Source organism: Barbatula barbatula (genome assembly GCF_947034865.1).
Source record: "Barbatula barbatula genome assembly, chromosome: 20".
Classification (NCBI taxonomy): domain Eukaryota; kingdom Metazoa; phylum Chordata; class Actinopteri; order Cypriniformes; family Nemacheilidae; genus Barbatula; species Barbatula barbatula.
The window spans coordinates 14992492-15009118 of NC_136783.1; the positions used below are offsets into that span (position 1 = coordinate 14992492).

Consider the following 16627-nt stretch of genomic DNA (forward strand, 5'->3'; position numbering starts at 1 on the left):
CAACAGTTTCCGGTTGGGAGACATAAAGGAGAGAAATGGCAAATGAGAAAATCGTTCAATTTAGCAGATGCTGTACATTGTGACACACAGCAGTGACATAGAAGTGCTGTACCGTATTTAATTGTTATAACGAAATTTTAACTTATGAAAGTATCATTCACTGATGTGTGCCGCAATGTAAAGCATCTCCTAAATGTAACTATTTTCACATTTTTACATTTCTCTCTATTTTAAGTCTCCCCAGCTGGAAACTGCAGAGGGTTCTGACCGTGAAACGCGTCATGCATGCATAGAGCCCATTGCGGGTAAATGCAGTTGAATGTGCTGAGCCGGTGATGCTGTATTGGAATTATTAAATAAAAGTTTAAATGTTGAACGGCTTTCAGGGGAGACGGCTTAAGAATAGCTTACTGAAAAAATACAATCTTTTTTATGTACCTGGTCTGCTCAGGATTGTGACTGTCGTATTCTATATTCATTAGGCTTAAACAGCTATTGAAAAATAGCAAGGACTTGAAACTGAAATTTCAAAGTAGATGATATACTGTCAAGGGCTACAATTTATTTACCCTGTCATTATGGCATAAGTGTATGTACTGTATGTGTGCCTAAGTATTTTGATCAATCAATCGATGCCTTTATGTAAAATTTGACTTCAATTCTACTAAACATCAAGGTAACTTCTTATTCAGAGACATCGTGTGTCAAGGAGCTACTTGGAATGCGGCAAGCATTGAAAACAATATTATAAAGATGACATCACTGTCATTCTAAAAATAGTTGTGAATGACAGTGTACAGTATCACTTTACTTGTTTGCCTGTTTCTTCATTGTAGTTACTCTTCTCCAGATGGACATGAATTATTAATCAGGGCTGCAATATGAACAGTAGACCAGCAGATGGCTACAGGAGGCGGTTGTTTATGTGGACAATAGTCCCACGCATCACATGTTCTTGTGAGCAGAAGTTGCTCCATTTGGGCAGATCCAACACCAGTTTATCTCCATGGAGCACAGCAGAGCTAAGAGACGTTTCTGTGAACAGCAATTACAACGGTCACCGGCCTGAATGCCTTTATATGTTGTCGTGATAGAGACGTGTCCGTGTTGACAGATTTGGTTGTCAGTTGCAAAGCAATCCTGCTTATTTTATGCTGGAAGGTGCCGCCTATGTGGTCTCTTCCAAACCGTGACACATTGTGTTTGAATGATGAACTTACTTGAGGAAAACAACAACTAGGCTCGGTGTGTCCTGGACTACAATCCAAGTTATGACAGCAGTTTTTTCAATTGCTTTTGTATTTTTGCAGCCAATTTTTGGTTGCGTCAGGAAGGGTTGTTTAGCTGTCACATCACAGTGTAGAGCGTTCTGTTGTTATTTCAGCTCATGCTAGGAAACATTGACTTTGTTCAGACAAGCAGGAAAGCGCCTATAGAAATCTGATGTGCAGTTATATACGAACATGAAAAAGTGATGGAGGGCAAATTTATACAATCTTTGCTTTTAATGCTGCCTCAGGTTCGATTTTACCATTATGAGGTACAAAATGTATAGCACACTCTCTCAAAGGATGTGTTATCTTAAAAAATGGTATCACGGAAGTTTAACATGTGTTTTTTAACACACCATGAGTCATTTTGTGTTGATTCTGTGGTAAATAAATAAATGGGATGACACAAGGTTGAGTTAAAAGTAGCACAATATGTCTAGTCCCTTACACAGAGATGGGTCCAGTTAAGGACAGATTTACAGTGCACAAAATGGGCAAAATACTTTAATGTATTGGCAAAAGGTTACAGCTTTGAATATAGCTACTGTACAGAAATGGATAAACAAACAGAAAGCTCACATCAGGAAATAAAGCACACATTGAATTCCATTTTATTAGTTATGAATATTTTGTTGATCCTCTCGTGTAGTCATATTTTGTAACCATATTTCTTGGTTTTGACTCAAAAAGCTTTGTGCATGTGTTGTAATGTTGTTGCCACGTCTCCCTAAAAGTTTCTCACAGCTCAGCCCAAGCGACACACAGAAATATTTGTATCTGTAATGACAAAAGAATATGTTAGAAATTTGACAACGTTTGTCCGACATTTCCAAGATAATTTTCAGTTTTTCTGAATTTACCATTTATAGGGCAAGGGTTTAGGTTAAATGTTCATTTTTTTGTTCTGTAAACTACAAACAATATTTCTTCCTAAACTAAAAAAAAAGTATTTGCTTTTATTTGAGAACCAGGTCAAAATTAACAGAAACTATGCTCTGTTTCGGACCTCAAATACTGCAAAATAAATTCTATATTCACTTTTAAGCAATACAACAGTAATATTTGAACATGTCCTTAGGAAAAGTACATTCTTTTTTACAGTATTCATCTTGATTTTTATGTTTCTTGACATGCTGTCAGTTTTCACATTGTTGTTAGACTGGAATGGCTACAATACATCTAGAAATGCTGATTTAATGAAAAACATATTTGGAACGGTCTCGTCATTTTTCCCTGTTTTCTACAATAACTAATATATGTATGAAACATCTTTACTATTAGCAACCAATGTGTATGAGTAACACCGGAAAAGTCCTTCTAAAGAAATCGATTAGATTTTAATCAGTTTGTTTTGCAAATCATATCTGAAAAATCTAACAAAGAGCCAGCATGGCTCTTAACAAAGCCATGCTGTTTAGTTTAAATGCTTCTCTGCTTTTTGGAGTCCCAGAACTCATCTCAGAAGTAATATTGTCTGTCCCAACTTATCACTGTGTACTTATATCTGTCATTGTAACCACTATGTTCTCCTCCACAGCTGTACAAGGGGTGTTGGTCATGGACTGTTGATCTGAGAGCATGATTTCTTGGCAGAATCCCACTCATTTCCAAATATTTTGTGATCTCTTGTGATGCTTGGCTCTATGTGAGAGAGACGCCTTTACAGACCCACATTTACAATTTAGTACTGCCCAATCCCTATAAATTTGAGCTGAAATGTACATTAATAATGAAGGCGTTCGGTCTGTGGGCTCACACCATAGGGTTACATGCATCATGTTTTTGTTGCAGTCTGCATCGGTGGGTTTAGGCAGCTCCCAGCACCTCCTCCTGTGGCTAAAAAAGGCAATGAAGATATGACTCTGATGGAAAAAGCAACAGGAGGCTACAGCACCGCAGGCTCACAGACCTGTAGACACAGCTTTCATCATTAAAGAGCCATCTGAGCTTGAGAATGGCCCTCACCTCTGGATGAAACCCCAAAAATGATCAATCACAAGACTGACCAGCCACGACACACAAAGGCGTTGTTTTCTCGCTGAGACAAGTGAACTTGTGTTTTGTAGTTCTTTTGCTATACAACACGTTCTTAGAAAACTTTAAAAGTGTCAACTATGCCTTTGCTTTCTGACCCAATTTTGGGTATTTTTCTTGCTAGAATATTTAATCCCTTTTTAGAGCAACCGATGTGGTCAGTATCCTTAATGGAAAGTTGAGAGAGTATGAGGCTATGCATGTGGCCAGATGGATGATATTAAGCTGTGGGGTGGGGGAGAGGAAAGGTGGCATTCTGGGCCAAAGTGATACATCCATTTTTCAATCCAATGTAATGGTTCCACCTGCAAACACCTAGACATGGTCATCTAAACCAGTGGTACCCACATACAGTGCTTGTGATATTTACATTTATTAATTTGGCAGATATGTATTTACACTAATAAATAGTGCAAAACTTATGGAAGGAGGAACCAACATCATAAGTAATTTAACACTAATCTATATCCTCCCTTTCTTTGATTTAGTGTTGGCTGGAAATGAAAGAAAGTCGAATGCATCCAGGTGTTGATCTATGTGACATCTGTGTTTGGAGAGATCAAGGTTTAATCGTGAAATCGTTCAAGTCAGCTTGTGTTTCTTCAGCTCCTCCAGTCTTTGGGTGAACTCTTGGCAAGACAAGACACAAATCAAAACCTGCAGCTCAGTGAATTAAAGGTATGTAAGGAATTATATGGGTTGTACAGGGTTCGAGTATGTACTGTAGGGCTGCAACAGTGTTTTATGTTATCTTTGTCTATGAATGGTTTAGATTTATGTATAGATTTTTTTAATTGATTTATGTACAAAATACTGATTTTCTATTCTGTTTTGCGCTTATGTACGGATATTAAAATAGCTTGACATAAAGTGGCATAAGGCAAGATGTTTTGTCTTTATCGCTGTGATTGCTTGTTCAAAGTGCTAATACAACGTGTGCCAACCTTTTTGGTCCTATAACCCCAACAGCCTCCATCAGTAACACCAAACAAGGTTATGGTTTTAAAGGGATAGTTCACTCCAAAATCATGAAGGCACTCTCATGTTGTTCAAAAACACATAAGATAGTTTGAGAAATGTTTTTAAATTAGACACAGTAAATAAGTATGAAATTAATAGTGCATTGTTTTTAAATAGCTTTATGTAGTAAAAGTCATTGCGTTGATGCAGTGTTATGTAAATGCAAAACGTTTACCTGGAACTTGAACTTAAATTTTATAACTTGCGTGAGCTTTTTATTAGCTGCTTTAGAGGATGACGGTCCACAGGTCCCTTTTCCCAATATTTGGCAAAAGCAGACACCGTGAACACAGTCCTCCTATTCAATGAAGCCGAGAGAGAAAATGTCCAGATGGGAGCCAAAATCACTTTCATCAAGACGTTCATTCAAGTAAAAGTTAAATACAGAAAATGTTCCAACAGCTTGATTACCTCACGCAAATGCTGAACATATCTGGAATTTAATGAATCTGATTTTTTAAAATCAAATTGCTCTTCACTTTTAAAAGATTATTTCAGGTCACAGGGTGTTTAAAGTAATTTTAATATGAACTCAAACATTTTGTGAAGTACTCTAGTAAAATGCAAAATCCATTCTGTAGATGAGGATGAAATGAGATCAAGTAGATATTTTCCAGTGATTTGATTTTATAATGACCGAATGGACTTTTGTCTTGGACTTTGAATTATTATTCAGTCTCTGCTAGTGATTGATAGAGTCGTTTCAGAGACCACACCTGCCATCTGCCAGATGGACTGTTTTACTATTTTAGTATATTCAAATAAATCTAATTATTCAGGAGATTCCTGTGTTGGCCCTCTAAACATTAAAAAATTTAAATTATAATGTACTAGAGCATCCATTGGAAAACATTCTTAGCAATATGATAAGCACCATTCATTCATTCATTCAGCCATCCGTCCATCCATCCATCCATCCATCCATCCATTCATTCATTCATCTATTGAAAAAATGAAGACATGATTATGCATATTATGATGATTTGTGGAGAATGACAAGAGAAGGTGAGTACAGTAAACGATGACACAATTTTTAAGGCATTTTGCTTTATATAGGGTGTTTATCTATCATTTAATGGCTTATAAACAATATTGACCATTTACAGTAAGGTAGTTGGTTCAGTTGATGTGTTTGAGACACGGGGCAATACACATTGTAGTTAGACGTGTTTGAACACCTAAACTCTCACTTAAAACAAATTCGAAAAATATAGATTTTCTCTTGGACGTATGAATAACGGAAAAAAAATAAGATTTGGGAACTTTGGGATCTCTGCACACAATTACATGATTTATATCTAAAACTCAGACTAGAGCTTTTCCGAACTCCCAGATTTCATTTCCACAGAGATGTACATTGAAATAAACAAGAAGTCTTCATTTGTTGTTGTCCATATCAACAACTGTTCAAAACTGTCCTAGCACAAAATCCCGGTGGCACGTCACTGTTGGGGGGTGGGAGGTGAAAGTGGGAGGCAGAGCAACAGCCTCAAGCTGTGTTTTCTCCCTCTGCTGTTTTGTGATCCCTTAAGTTAGATAATAACTCATAAGGGAGGATGGATTTTACTTTAACCGATATTTTGAAACTTTTTTTGGGGGGGGTTCTCAGCTGTTTTAGCAGCGACTTTCTCAGGTCAGAATTGTTAGGTTGGTACAATACAAACAAAACTGCGAGAGCTTTATGTGTGAACTTTTCTTCATGGTTAAAAGTGAACATGACATTTAAAGGTCTTCCAGAACATACCATCTAAACCCTGCCTTTCACAATTGGTTTTGTAAACTGGGAGAACTTTGTTTTTATGAGCATCTTTTCACTCACAGTTTAGACTGGAAGAACTGGAGCGCAAAAATGACGTCATATAGTGGGCAGCTGGATTGTATAGGTCTCAGTGCTGACCGGAGCTGTTTCTTCGAGGAAAACATAAGCGCTTAGGACAAAATGACTACACAGGTGTTTCATTCAGGTTTATCAGTTTTAATGAATCCACCGTAATAGCAACACAGCATTCCCTTGGGTGCTTCATGCCATGTTTTTGAGAGCTTTATGACATCTAGCACAGCCATGATGAATTTCCTAAATCTGCTGATAACATCATTGTATGATTCTTTCAAATACAACATAAAGTCAGAAAGGCACAGTCTGTTCTTTGTGAGTGTGGTAATGAATTTCAAGTCTAGTGGATTTGGCTGTCGCTGGTTAGTGATGGTAGGTCATCCTGGGAATGAGGTTATCCTCTCAATTTTCTGCAACAATAGGGATGGACGCCACAATGCCAACGTTGCATCAAGAAACCACAGCGTAAAAAAGGAGCGGACCAAGGATCAGAGCTTTGTAGTTGTGATTTATGCTGGGATGTCAATTTTTGGAGATCCACACGTATCTAAATCTTTTTAGGTGAAACCATTCACACACTTTATTACTGGCAAACAGGTCTGATTAGAGTCATGGTGCTTTACGGTTTATTAAGTCAATTCCGTTTCTCTATTCTGTTCACGCACCGGAAGCCCAGACTGATTTGGTGTCGTGATTTGTACATGTCTTCATCTCACACACACCGACACACGCATGTCCAAACAAAACAAAACACATGCTGAGAGCCCACAGGTACAAACATGAATATTTCATGAAATCAGGAGTTGATTAAGTAAGGACCGCAACATTCCTACTGAAGGAATCATTCCTCACACGCACAAATGGAATCTCTCCACATGCATGAGACAAAACGCAGAGGGAGGACGTGACATTTACCTCAGGCCAAGGACTGATGGTACTTTCACAACTTTCTAGACTTTCTAACGTCATTCTTATTGTGACTGTGATCCTCATTTATTCAGAAAATAATCAAGCGACAGCCTCTGGATCTCCTATTCAAATGTGACTGCCACTGGATCTTGAGTCATAGCCTGATTTGTAGCTGCTACGCATTATTTGAAATAGTTGAGTGCAAAAGGTCAACGTAATTTTGAGGGAAATGAGTCCAGACCCAACCCCTGGGATGTTGATTCACTAAGTGTCCTACTTAGTGACATCACATTCACCAAATAGATTGATAGTGTGTTGTAAAACCAGACGAATGGGATAGAATAAATGAGCCGTCATCTCAAATCAAAATGGCCAAACATTTAAAAAAAAAGATCATATCTGTCAATGGCAATTGGCCTCCTTTGCTGCTAATTTATATTACATAATTTGTCTTCATTTAATGAGCACACATATGGCTTATCTTATGGTAAAAAATGTTCTTTTTCATTTTAGTAACAGGTGTAACAAATTCTATCAGATACAGTGACGAAGATGAGAAATTTGACCTGTACTGGCTGGAGGCAACAGCGTTTGCGTTTTGAGCACATTCCCGTAATTCAAGGTCAATGTTAGGACGAACATTCTTACGAATACGTCAGGACCCTGGATATTGTTCATTGAAGTGCATTCACTGCTGTAATGGTGGAATCACTACCTATTCAAATGGATCTCCTGAGATTCTGACCTTCAGCTTGTAATGCCATATGCTATTGCTGAACATGTTGTTTAATGAAGTTTTATTGCTAACTTGGGTTTACTAGCTAACTGATGTTATCCCAGGTAATTTTGCTCAGATGAGCTGGTAAGCACTTTAAAGCAACAAGAGGCTGAATGAACTTAACTTAACTTAACTTAACTTAACTTAACTTAACTTAACTTAACTTAACTTAACTTAACTTAACTTAACTTAACTTAACTTAACTTAACTTAACTTAACTTAACTTAACTTAACTTAACTTAACTTAACTTAACTTAACTTAACTTAACTTAACTTAACTTAACTTAACTTAACTTAACTTAACTTAACTTAACTTAACATAATTTTAAGAATGGTGCATTGACTTCCAATGTATGGACACAAAACCATTGACACATTTCTCAAGATGTCTTAGGTTGTATGTAAATGATGCAAGAATGTTAGTTTTTGGCTGAACTTTCCCATTAATTCTAGTTCTCTGGGCAAAAAAATAATTCTGCACTTGGTCTGGTACATTACTTAGCCCTTATCTTACAGACCCAACCCTTCCAACCATCTGGCTCCATTCTGGTACGTATTTTCACTTAGCTTATCAATTTAAGTTCACGCTCTTCATTATTTCTCAGTTTCCCAATACCAATACTTTAATCGAACCTGACAGACATGCAAAACTTATTCTGATTGGTTCAATTCATCATAATAGGCAAACACTGCACAAGATCAGAGGTCTGTTTGAAGTTAACATATAGCACACACACTGAAGGCCATTGTGGGCATTGCACACGAGAGAGTACAGCAGCAGGTCCTCTATAAGATATTTCCTTCTCTATTTAGCTCTATTTCTCTCTCTTTCATCACTTTTTGTCAAGCTGTGCTGCCCACCCTGGATCCCCCACCGCTGTTGACAGATGCCTGGCTGGAGCTAGAAATTGCCTTGAAACATATTTAGAAGGAGGTTAATAATGTCCTGCTTATTAGGTGTGTTGGGCTATTCAATTCAGCCCTGTTGAGCTCATATTACTCAACACACCTGAATAAAGCACAGTAAGCTGTGTAGGCCAATATCAGTATAAATGCACACAACCTTATCTTTTTAATAACCCCAAGCAAAGTGCAATGAGTTTTGAGGACAATGCTCAATTTGTAATTCTAATTTATGCAGAAAGGAAGCATGTGTGCTTTAAAAGAATTGCAATGTGTTAATTTATATGCTCTCTGTGTTTTAAGTTGTTAGTGAGTTAGACACGTTGAAATACTGAGTGTTTAATAATTTTGCACCTCTGTTTCGAAACAACATTATCAAAACAGAGAAACTTTCACAACATTCGCTTACTAATGTGTACTGTTTCACAGGATGTCACCACAGACTACGAAATATCCTCCGCAGTTATAATCGGTGAGGCGTGAACATTAATGGAGTGGAAAAAAATGACATGGAACGTTCCTGTATCCATGTGCACATCAAACACAGGATGCGTTTTAATAGTTTTTTACACTCACCCCCACTAGAGTACATTATGTTTTGTCATGGCCACTGTTACCTGTCACAGTGCTAAAAGAAACATGTCACTCCCGTAAAGCAGTGCTCGGTACACATGGAGGGGCGCTGATGAAGATTCCAGAACCTCCTGCTACACCCACTTCCACTTTTTCCTTTCTCTAGCTTGTGCATTCGTTTTCTCTTTGGGCTTTCTAGATTTGTCCCACGATTTACAAGTCCTCTAACAGCACTGTATCACACAGATAACTCAGTGGTTTGTAAGCCACGCCAAAACGTTCATCAGTGTGCTGGGTGGTCTCCCTGTGTTATGGGACCTTTACGTGACACTATTTCCCCCCTGAAGTTTTCATGGAAAAATGATAGAGGTCATCTGGGGATCGTGTTTTTCATGGAGGCAACAGAAAACTGGCTTCCTCTCGCATGTCTCATAAATGTATAGCATTTTATCTTGCATTGAGAAAGGGGATTAAAGAATCAACCAAGGTCAGTCTCTTATAACTTGAATCATTTATAATATGTACCGTGTATGCAGTATTGGTATCCGTGTATAGCGCCTCATTTTGTTTCAGAATCATTCATCTGAGAGTAACTTGGACATTCCAACTAAAACCTTTGACTGTGACCTAAACATGTTTTCTTTAAAACCATCTAACATTGACGTATTGATATCAAAGCTCTGTCAAATTGTATTTTATTCTTTTAATTTACAGGGTTTTATAATCTCTAAAATAAATGTATGAATCCAGTTTGAGCAATAGATGTTTACACGAGCCATATGCACACATCACAATGAAATTCTCTATGGCCGATCAAATTTTGAGATGGTATAAAAAATATCAACGTAAAACTAGAAAACATAAGAAGCGCACGATGACCATGATTTATGTAAAGGCTGACTAATAAAAATATAATGTGACTTGGATTTGCCCCTCCTTTACAGTATGTTACACATTGTGTTCTTATAAATGCTCACAATCCCTTCAGGGTCAGGCTGGGACAACTCCTTTGTTCACTCAAATGCTAGTCGTTGTGGTGATCATTTTTCTCTTTGAACACACAAATCTCTCTAAGATTTAGTTTTTTGCCGGTACAAATCGGTACATTTTTTACATACATTTTTATTAAGCAGCATCTTATCTCCATCAAAGAGATTGTAAAACTAATCTCAGTTCAGCGTTAAGTGACAAAATAAACTTGCACATTTGATCGTACTGTAAATATCATTGCACTACATGCTCGAATGAACTCGAACTGGATGAATTGCAGCCCAAACACAAGCACACCGAAGCTCATTACAAACAGGTTCTCATTTCAGAGCCGTTGCTTCAAGAATTAATCCTGCGTTAACGCACATTTAACAGAGGACCTTTCTTGCTCCAGTTGTGCAAATCATAACAGAGCATCTGAATGCATTTGAAGCACTTCAGCTGCCTGTTCAGTGCAATGCTAGAGATGTGTAGACCTGGAAAGAGAAGTATCAATTACAAGGATAAGATTAAAGCTCATTTATCTCTGCTAGTTCTGTTTTTCAAGTATTTACAGGCCTCTCGCGGGGTCAGAATTCTGATCAGGTCACAGTTTGAGATTGTTCAGCTCATTCAAAGCAGACTAAAATTCCAACCCTGACAAATTTATGATAGCCTACAGAAAAAAATATATGATGTTTGAGTAAAGTAACATTGTGGTTGGCTATGAAAAGTGAAAAAGTATTGTTTAAGCCTTTACATTTAGTTTTTTTCTATATTCATCATAAAAAGCAATTTTTTAGATTATCTGGTTAATGCTTACCACTCCATCTTGTATTTTGGGAAAATAAGTCCTTTGTTAAATAAATTGGGAGTGATGTTTTCTGGATGTCTTGCAGTTCACAGGGTATCTTGGTAAAAGTAAACAGTTTCTCAGATGTCAGATGTATTTATTGTACTGAATTGTGTGCTGGTCCAAACGCAAGTTTGGAGACAAGTTTGGTGAAGCCATGTGTGCTCTGTTTGCTTGGAACACTACTTCATTCTTTATCCTGCACTGATTCTCAGGGACTTAGGTCATGGCAAAACTGAGAATTAAATTTGAACTGCTATGATTTACGAAGGGGGCTTTGTTTAGCGAAACATACCGCCACATACATATTACAACATGAGGAATTTTTAATCAATGTGTACGATTTGATGTAATGCGTTTTCTGATGTTAAAATTGCATTGGTAATAACAGGTCTCAAGTATGAATCCCACTTGTGGTTACCCCTGATCAAAGGACTCTAAAATACAGAACAGGTAACATGCATAACTGTTTTAAATGCAAATGAATTCTCATTTTCTCGATTCTGAATCGGAGTATAATAAGCAGGTGATAGCGTGTTAAGTAAGGATGTAAGCACAGGGTCCTTGTTTAAACAGGCATGACCTCTGCTCCTGTGAGGTCTTTTAAAACAGAGTAGCGGACAGAATACTCATTTATCACGGTGTCAACTTCCAAAAAGCCTCAAAGCTGGGTTAAAGCTTTTTGAAGGGGTACCTGAGTAACAATTGAACAGGATAAACAAAACAAACTCCAAAGATGTTCTCAAGAGCTCTCTTGAGTTTGCTCTGTTTGTAGTGTAAAGGATTTCACACAGAGCTTGGAAAACCCAGCTGTGCCTTTTAATGTGTTAAATGTGTGTCTTTAATTCAGCATGAGCATCCCAGCAGCCTGTATTTACTGTATTTAGGTGTGACGACAAGATTGCTTTGTTTTGTTTGCTCTCTTTATATAGACCACTTCACAAGACAAAAAACTAGTTCAGAAGCGCTTCCGGTTTCAGTTTTTATTTATTTAGTATTGTTTTTTAAGAACACATATAATAAAATCTTAAAGATATTCGTTTAACATTGTAATTCCGTTATAAATGTACTATTAGTTGTATTTAGCTCACATGTTTGTGTAATGCTGAGTGTTGTTTAGGTCTTCTGGAATGGTCTATAGCTTGAAATAAACCAATGTTATAAATAAAAATAAAGTTTTGAAGAAGTTTAATTTGTTTTTCATGAATGTAAATATAGGTGATTGCTTTACTCTTAAGTATTACTTAAAAGAAAATGTGAAATGTTGCCTCTGCTTTGGATCTACTACATATATGTAATTCACCTAACTGTATTTATAAAGTAAGCTATTGAGAAAAGTGTATAATCTTATACCATGTCTGATCCGATGCTTTAGGAAGATATTCTATACTTTCGGGTTGTACGGATGCACTGCCGAAAGGTACGTATAGGCTAGAGGTCTCCAACTTTGTCCCTCCCCTTTACATTTCTCAGGGCAGTCCAAGCTGCTCTCTGTAAGCTTCATAAATCAAGTTAGACCGCTGGATCTTCCAATCTATGGACGGACGGAGGAATATAACTACATTGAGGTAAAACTACGTTTTTACTCTTTCGTGTTATTTTGCTTCCCGCATGCACTGACTTATTTAACATCGACACGATGAAAAATGACTAAAAGCAACTTTTAAACGATTGTTACGGACAGCATCGGCTGCAAGGTTTCAACTTTTTTAACTTTATGCAAGAGAACCGAGCTGCCTCTTGATGCTTGAGCGCGCGCTTGAGATCTCCCATCATTTCGTTATGCATAGACAGCTCTTATAAAACTACCACAGAAACCACAGTTTCCGCCAAGAAGTCACTTGGGTTATTTTAACGGGGTCTTAAAAAAGTACTAGCCTGATGACTTAATTCATTTGGTGAGTAATAGCGAGTTCCCACAGATTATTGTACAGCAACGTTGGATTCAATGACTCATTCAGGGAAACTGTTGTAACTATGGTCATTTTTCAAAAGAAAGACAAATGTCTCGAGAAACACCTGCTATGTTTTCTGCACTTTTTAATTTATAAGCGCATATTTAGTTCTTAGCCATAACTTTCTGATTAAAAGCATTAAGTGCTATATTTCGTTATTCATGTTGAAGTGATGTAGTTGATTCTCAGAAAACACATGAATCAAATTTGGATGAAAGTGTTTGTCAGATGACACGGATTTCAAAATAAAAATGTTAATTTAAAAAAAATATTGAGACCAGTTGTTTTAAATCCAGTGGCAGGCTTTGCAAATGGCAAGTTGGTTTATTGCCTAGTGGAGAGAAACATTTTACCCAGTCGTTAAGATATTAGGTCTAATGGTGTTTTTGGAAACAATTAAAGCAATTTCTTTCATCTGCCATGAAATCTGAACGTTCAGGGCCTCAGGACTCCGCAGTTTTCCAAATCAAACAGAACATGTTTCTCAGCTGTTTAGTATAAAGCAATTCAACATGAAACACAGCACAAAGCAACAGGACTAACTCTCTTTACTACAGAGAAACACAGCTTTGCTGAATTACAGTATTTTAAATACTCCAACGTTTAACCCACAAAACACCTCATCATCTACAAAAAGAATGGCTTTGGTTGTGCACTGAACGGCTCATACTGCTTTTTAATGTTAAAAGAAGGGGTTTAATGTTCTTTCTTGCTAATCCTGTGCTGGCTGAAATGCTGAGCAAACCAAATTACAGTCGTCCCATAAATGTCAAGCAAATCAGAAAAAGCCATAATAATAATTGAGAAATCAGATGGTGTTAAACAGATTTCAAGATCCGTTAAATGGAATACTTAATGGCAACTGCAGTTGAATTCTACACCACACAAGCGTCTGTCTTTATGTCACATAATAGTAACTGGGAGGAATGGAGCTTCATGATTAAGGAGAATCTTGCTTATGAGATCAGGCTTGGACAACCCTGTGATTTTAAAATGTGGGATGGTCTTAAGAGGGTGAGCTCAACTATGAAGCCAGATGTTCGCTTTTACACAGTGACTGAAAGAACTCCACAGGAAGTTTTCTGAGCTCTCTAATTCACCTCTCTCTCTTTCTCAAAGGTTTCAATGACTGCTTGAAGTGCATGAGAGGAACTCCGATTGTTGGTGTCTGGTGAGCATCAGTGTTTTTGGATACATTAGTCAGCTGTGATAACACCAGGTACCAAGTTAAAATGGCTAGTCGTCTCCTAAATTTGTTGCTTTTGCTGAGCACAAGTGGATGTCTTTCCCAGAAGGATTGTACGGGTGTGGATTGCCCCGTACTGGATAAATGCATTGAAGAAGTATTGGACACGGGAGCCTGTTGTGCCACGTGCATGAAAACGGGTTGCATGTGTGAGGGCTACCAATATTACGACTGCACCAGGGCAGGCTTTAGAAATGGTAAAGTTCCCGAAGGCGAGTCATATTTTGTGGATTTTGGAAGTACTGAGTGCTCCTGTCCGCAGGGAGGTGGAAGGATCAGTTGCCATTTTATTCCATGCCCTGAGATTCCTGCTAACTGCATTGAATTGACCGAACCGGCTGATGGGTGCATTCAGTGCGAGCGCGTTGGATGCGTTCACGGGGACCAGAAGTACGAAGCTGGTCACTCCGTCCAATTTGACCCGTGCAAGGTCTGCCACTGCCCAAGCGGTGGCGGTGACTTAATGTGCTATCCTATTCCAGATTGTGATCCGAATCGCGTTCCAAAGCCTGTGCACATGCCAGCGGCGGCGGATGGCACATCAGAGAGTCACTACAGAGACCATTTACTGCACGTTGATCAAGGTTCTAGAGGTCCAATTTCCAAACTCCTTCCATCTGCGCGCAGTGATAACAATGGTCCTTTAAACCTGTATCCAAGCCACATTGTTGATGAAGAAGAGGATGAGGAAGACTATGATTATCCCCCAACAGATTATTTAGATCCATCCCTGCATGATTTTGCCTCTCCCACCAAGTCGTCTATCATATCAGTGTCAAATCCGCATAATTTTACCCTCCGCCAGGCTTTCCACAGAGGCACCAAACAAGAACTGAGAGAGATGCTTGGCATTCATAAATCCACAAAAGACAAGCCTCAGTTTCCCTCCCATAAGGCCAGTACAGATCGCATGAAAATCAGCACCCATAAAGACAAACCAAAAGAAGAGAACTTCCTGAAATATAAAACAGACCAAGAACAATTTATCCTTCCTGTGGAAACCACAAACAGAGTGGGAATCTCCTCTCGCAAAGAAACCACCCAGAGCTTCAGTCTTTATAAAGAACCCTCCAATCAAGAGGACTTAACTGATGTGGACAGCAATACAGACCATGAACACCTTGCATTTCCTAAAGAAACCTCTGATGGGGATATTTATAACTTAGAGGATGACACCACAACCACAGAGTCCCCAACAACAATAGAGCAAACTACATCTCAGCTCTGGGAAACCACAGCTTCATGGCAAACCGCTTGGAACAGAGTATCAGAGAGTCAAATTTACTCAGTTCTTCCCAATACTGTGGAAGCAGACAGTTCTGAACGAGAAGAAAGCATCACGGCTGATTTGAATCAAACTACTATCCATGATGGCACTCAACCGGCCGTTGTTGATGGCAATAAAAATACTGATCCTGTTCAGCAAGGTGTGACAGCATCAGGCGTCGACTCGAACCAAACTTTACCAGAACATGGAATATCACCTTTAGAGCCGGAAAAGCCATCAGAGAAACACAATAGGCTTTCAGCAACCCACATAGTAGACCACGAAAAACTAATTGAAAACCACAAAAACCCCACAGAGGAGCTGGCAGGGTCCTCTGGAGACCACAAGACCAAGTCTGAGAGGAAACAGAAGTGGCAGTTGTTCTCTCCAGAGGAATTCACTCCAACCAGCCCATCTCCCAACACACAGTCTCACATTCTGTTTAACTTCAGGGAAGAGCAGGAAGAGGCAGACAACACCCTCAGCTCTCATTCTGGGATGAAGGAGGGTGAGTTTACAAATGATTGGTTGTCATTCATGTTTAGAGTGCTGGATTGTTAAAGAGAAGAGTTTTAGTGCATCATTAATGCAAAGTGATTTATTGTCAACATTTACCAGGTGCCATATACCCTGATTCTGAAAACCTGGCAAATTGTCAAAGACGATCACAGCTGTGTAAAGATGACTGTAGTATGTTGTTGAGCAATAGACAGGGCCCCCCACCTTACGACAAGACTAAACAAACGAAATGTTTACCGTAACTTGTTTTCCCAGCTCACATGGCAGGTTACCAATTAAAGTATTTGTGGTGTCACGCAGGGCTTAGGAAAACTGTTTGCTATCATGTTGGATTTAAGCATGTGAATGTAAAGACTGCAGGAATTGTGAGCTGGAGCATAAATATTCGACTCAGGGGGGCCGTCTGGGTCACGAAGCCAAGCACTGCTCCTGCTGGGTACATCCTCTCTGTTCAGTCATCATATTCACTCACACACCACACATCACCTTTGTGTCT

At 38.5% G+C, this 16627-nt stretch overlaps 1 protein-coding gene across 2 annotated transcripts in view; it reads left to right on the forward strand.

Moving 5' to 3' along the window:
• Positions 1–12617: 12617 nt before the first annotated feature.
• fbln2 (fibulin 2) overlaps positions 12618–16627 on the forward strand; it is a 39784-nt gene continuing 35774 nt past the window's right edge. For both annotated transcript variants that reach the window (XM_079483908.1, XM_079483909.1), the window contains exons 1-2: positions 12618–12712; positions 14219–16120. In XM_079483908.1, the coding sequence (XP_079340034.1) occupies positions 14332–16120 (1789 nt within the window). In that variant the 5' untranslated portion in view covers positions 12618–12712; positions 14219–14331. The remainder of the gene's footprint in view (positions 12713–14218; positions 16121–16627) is intronic.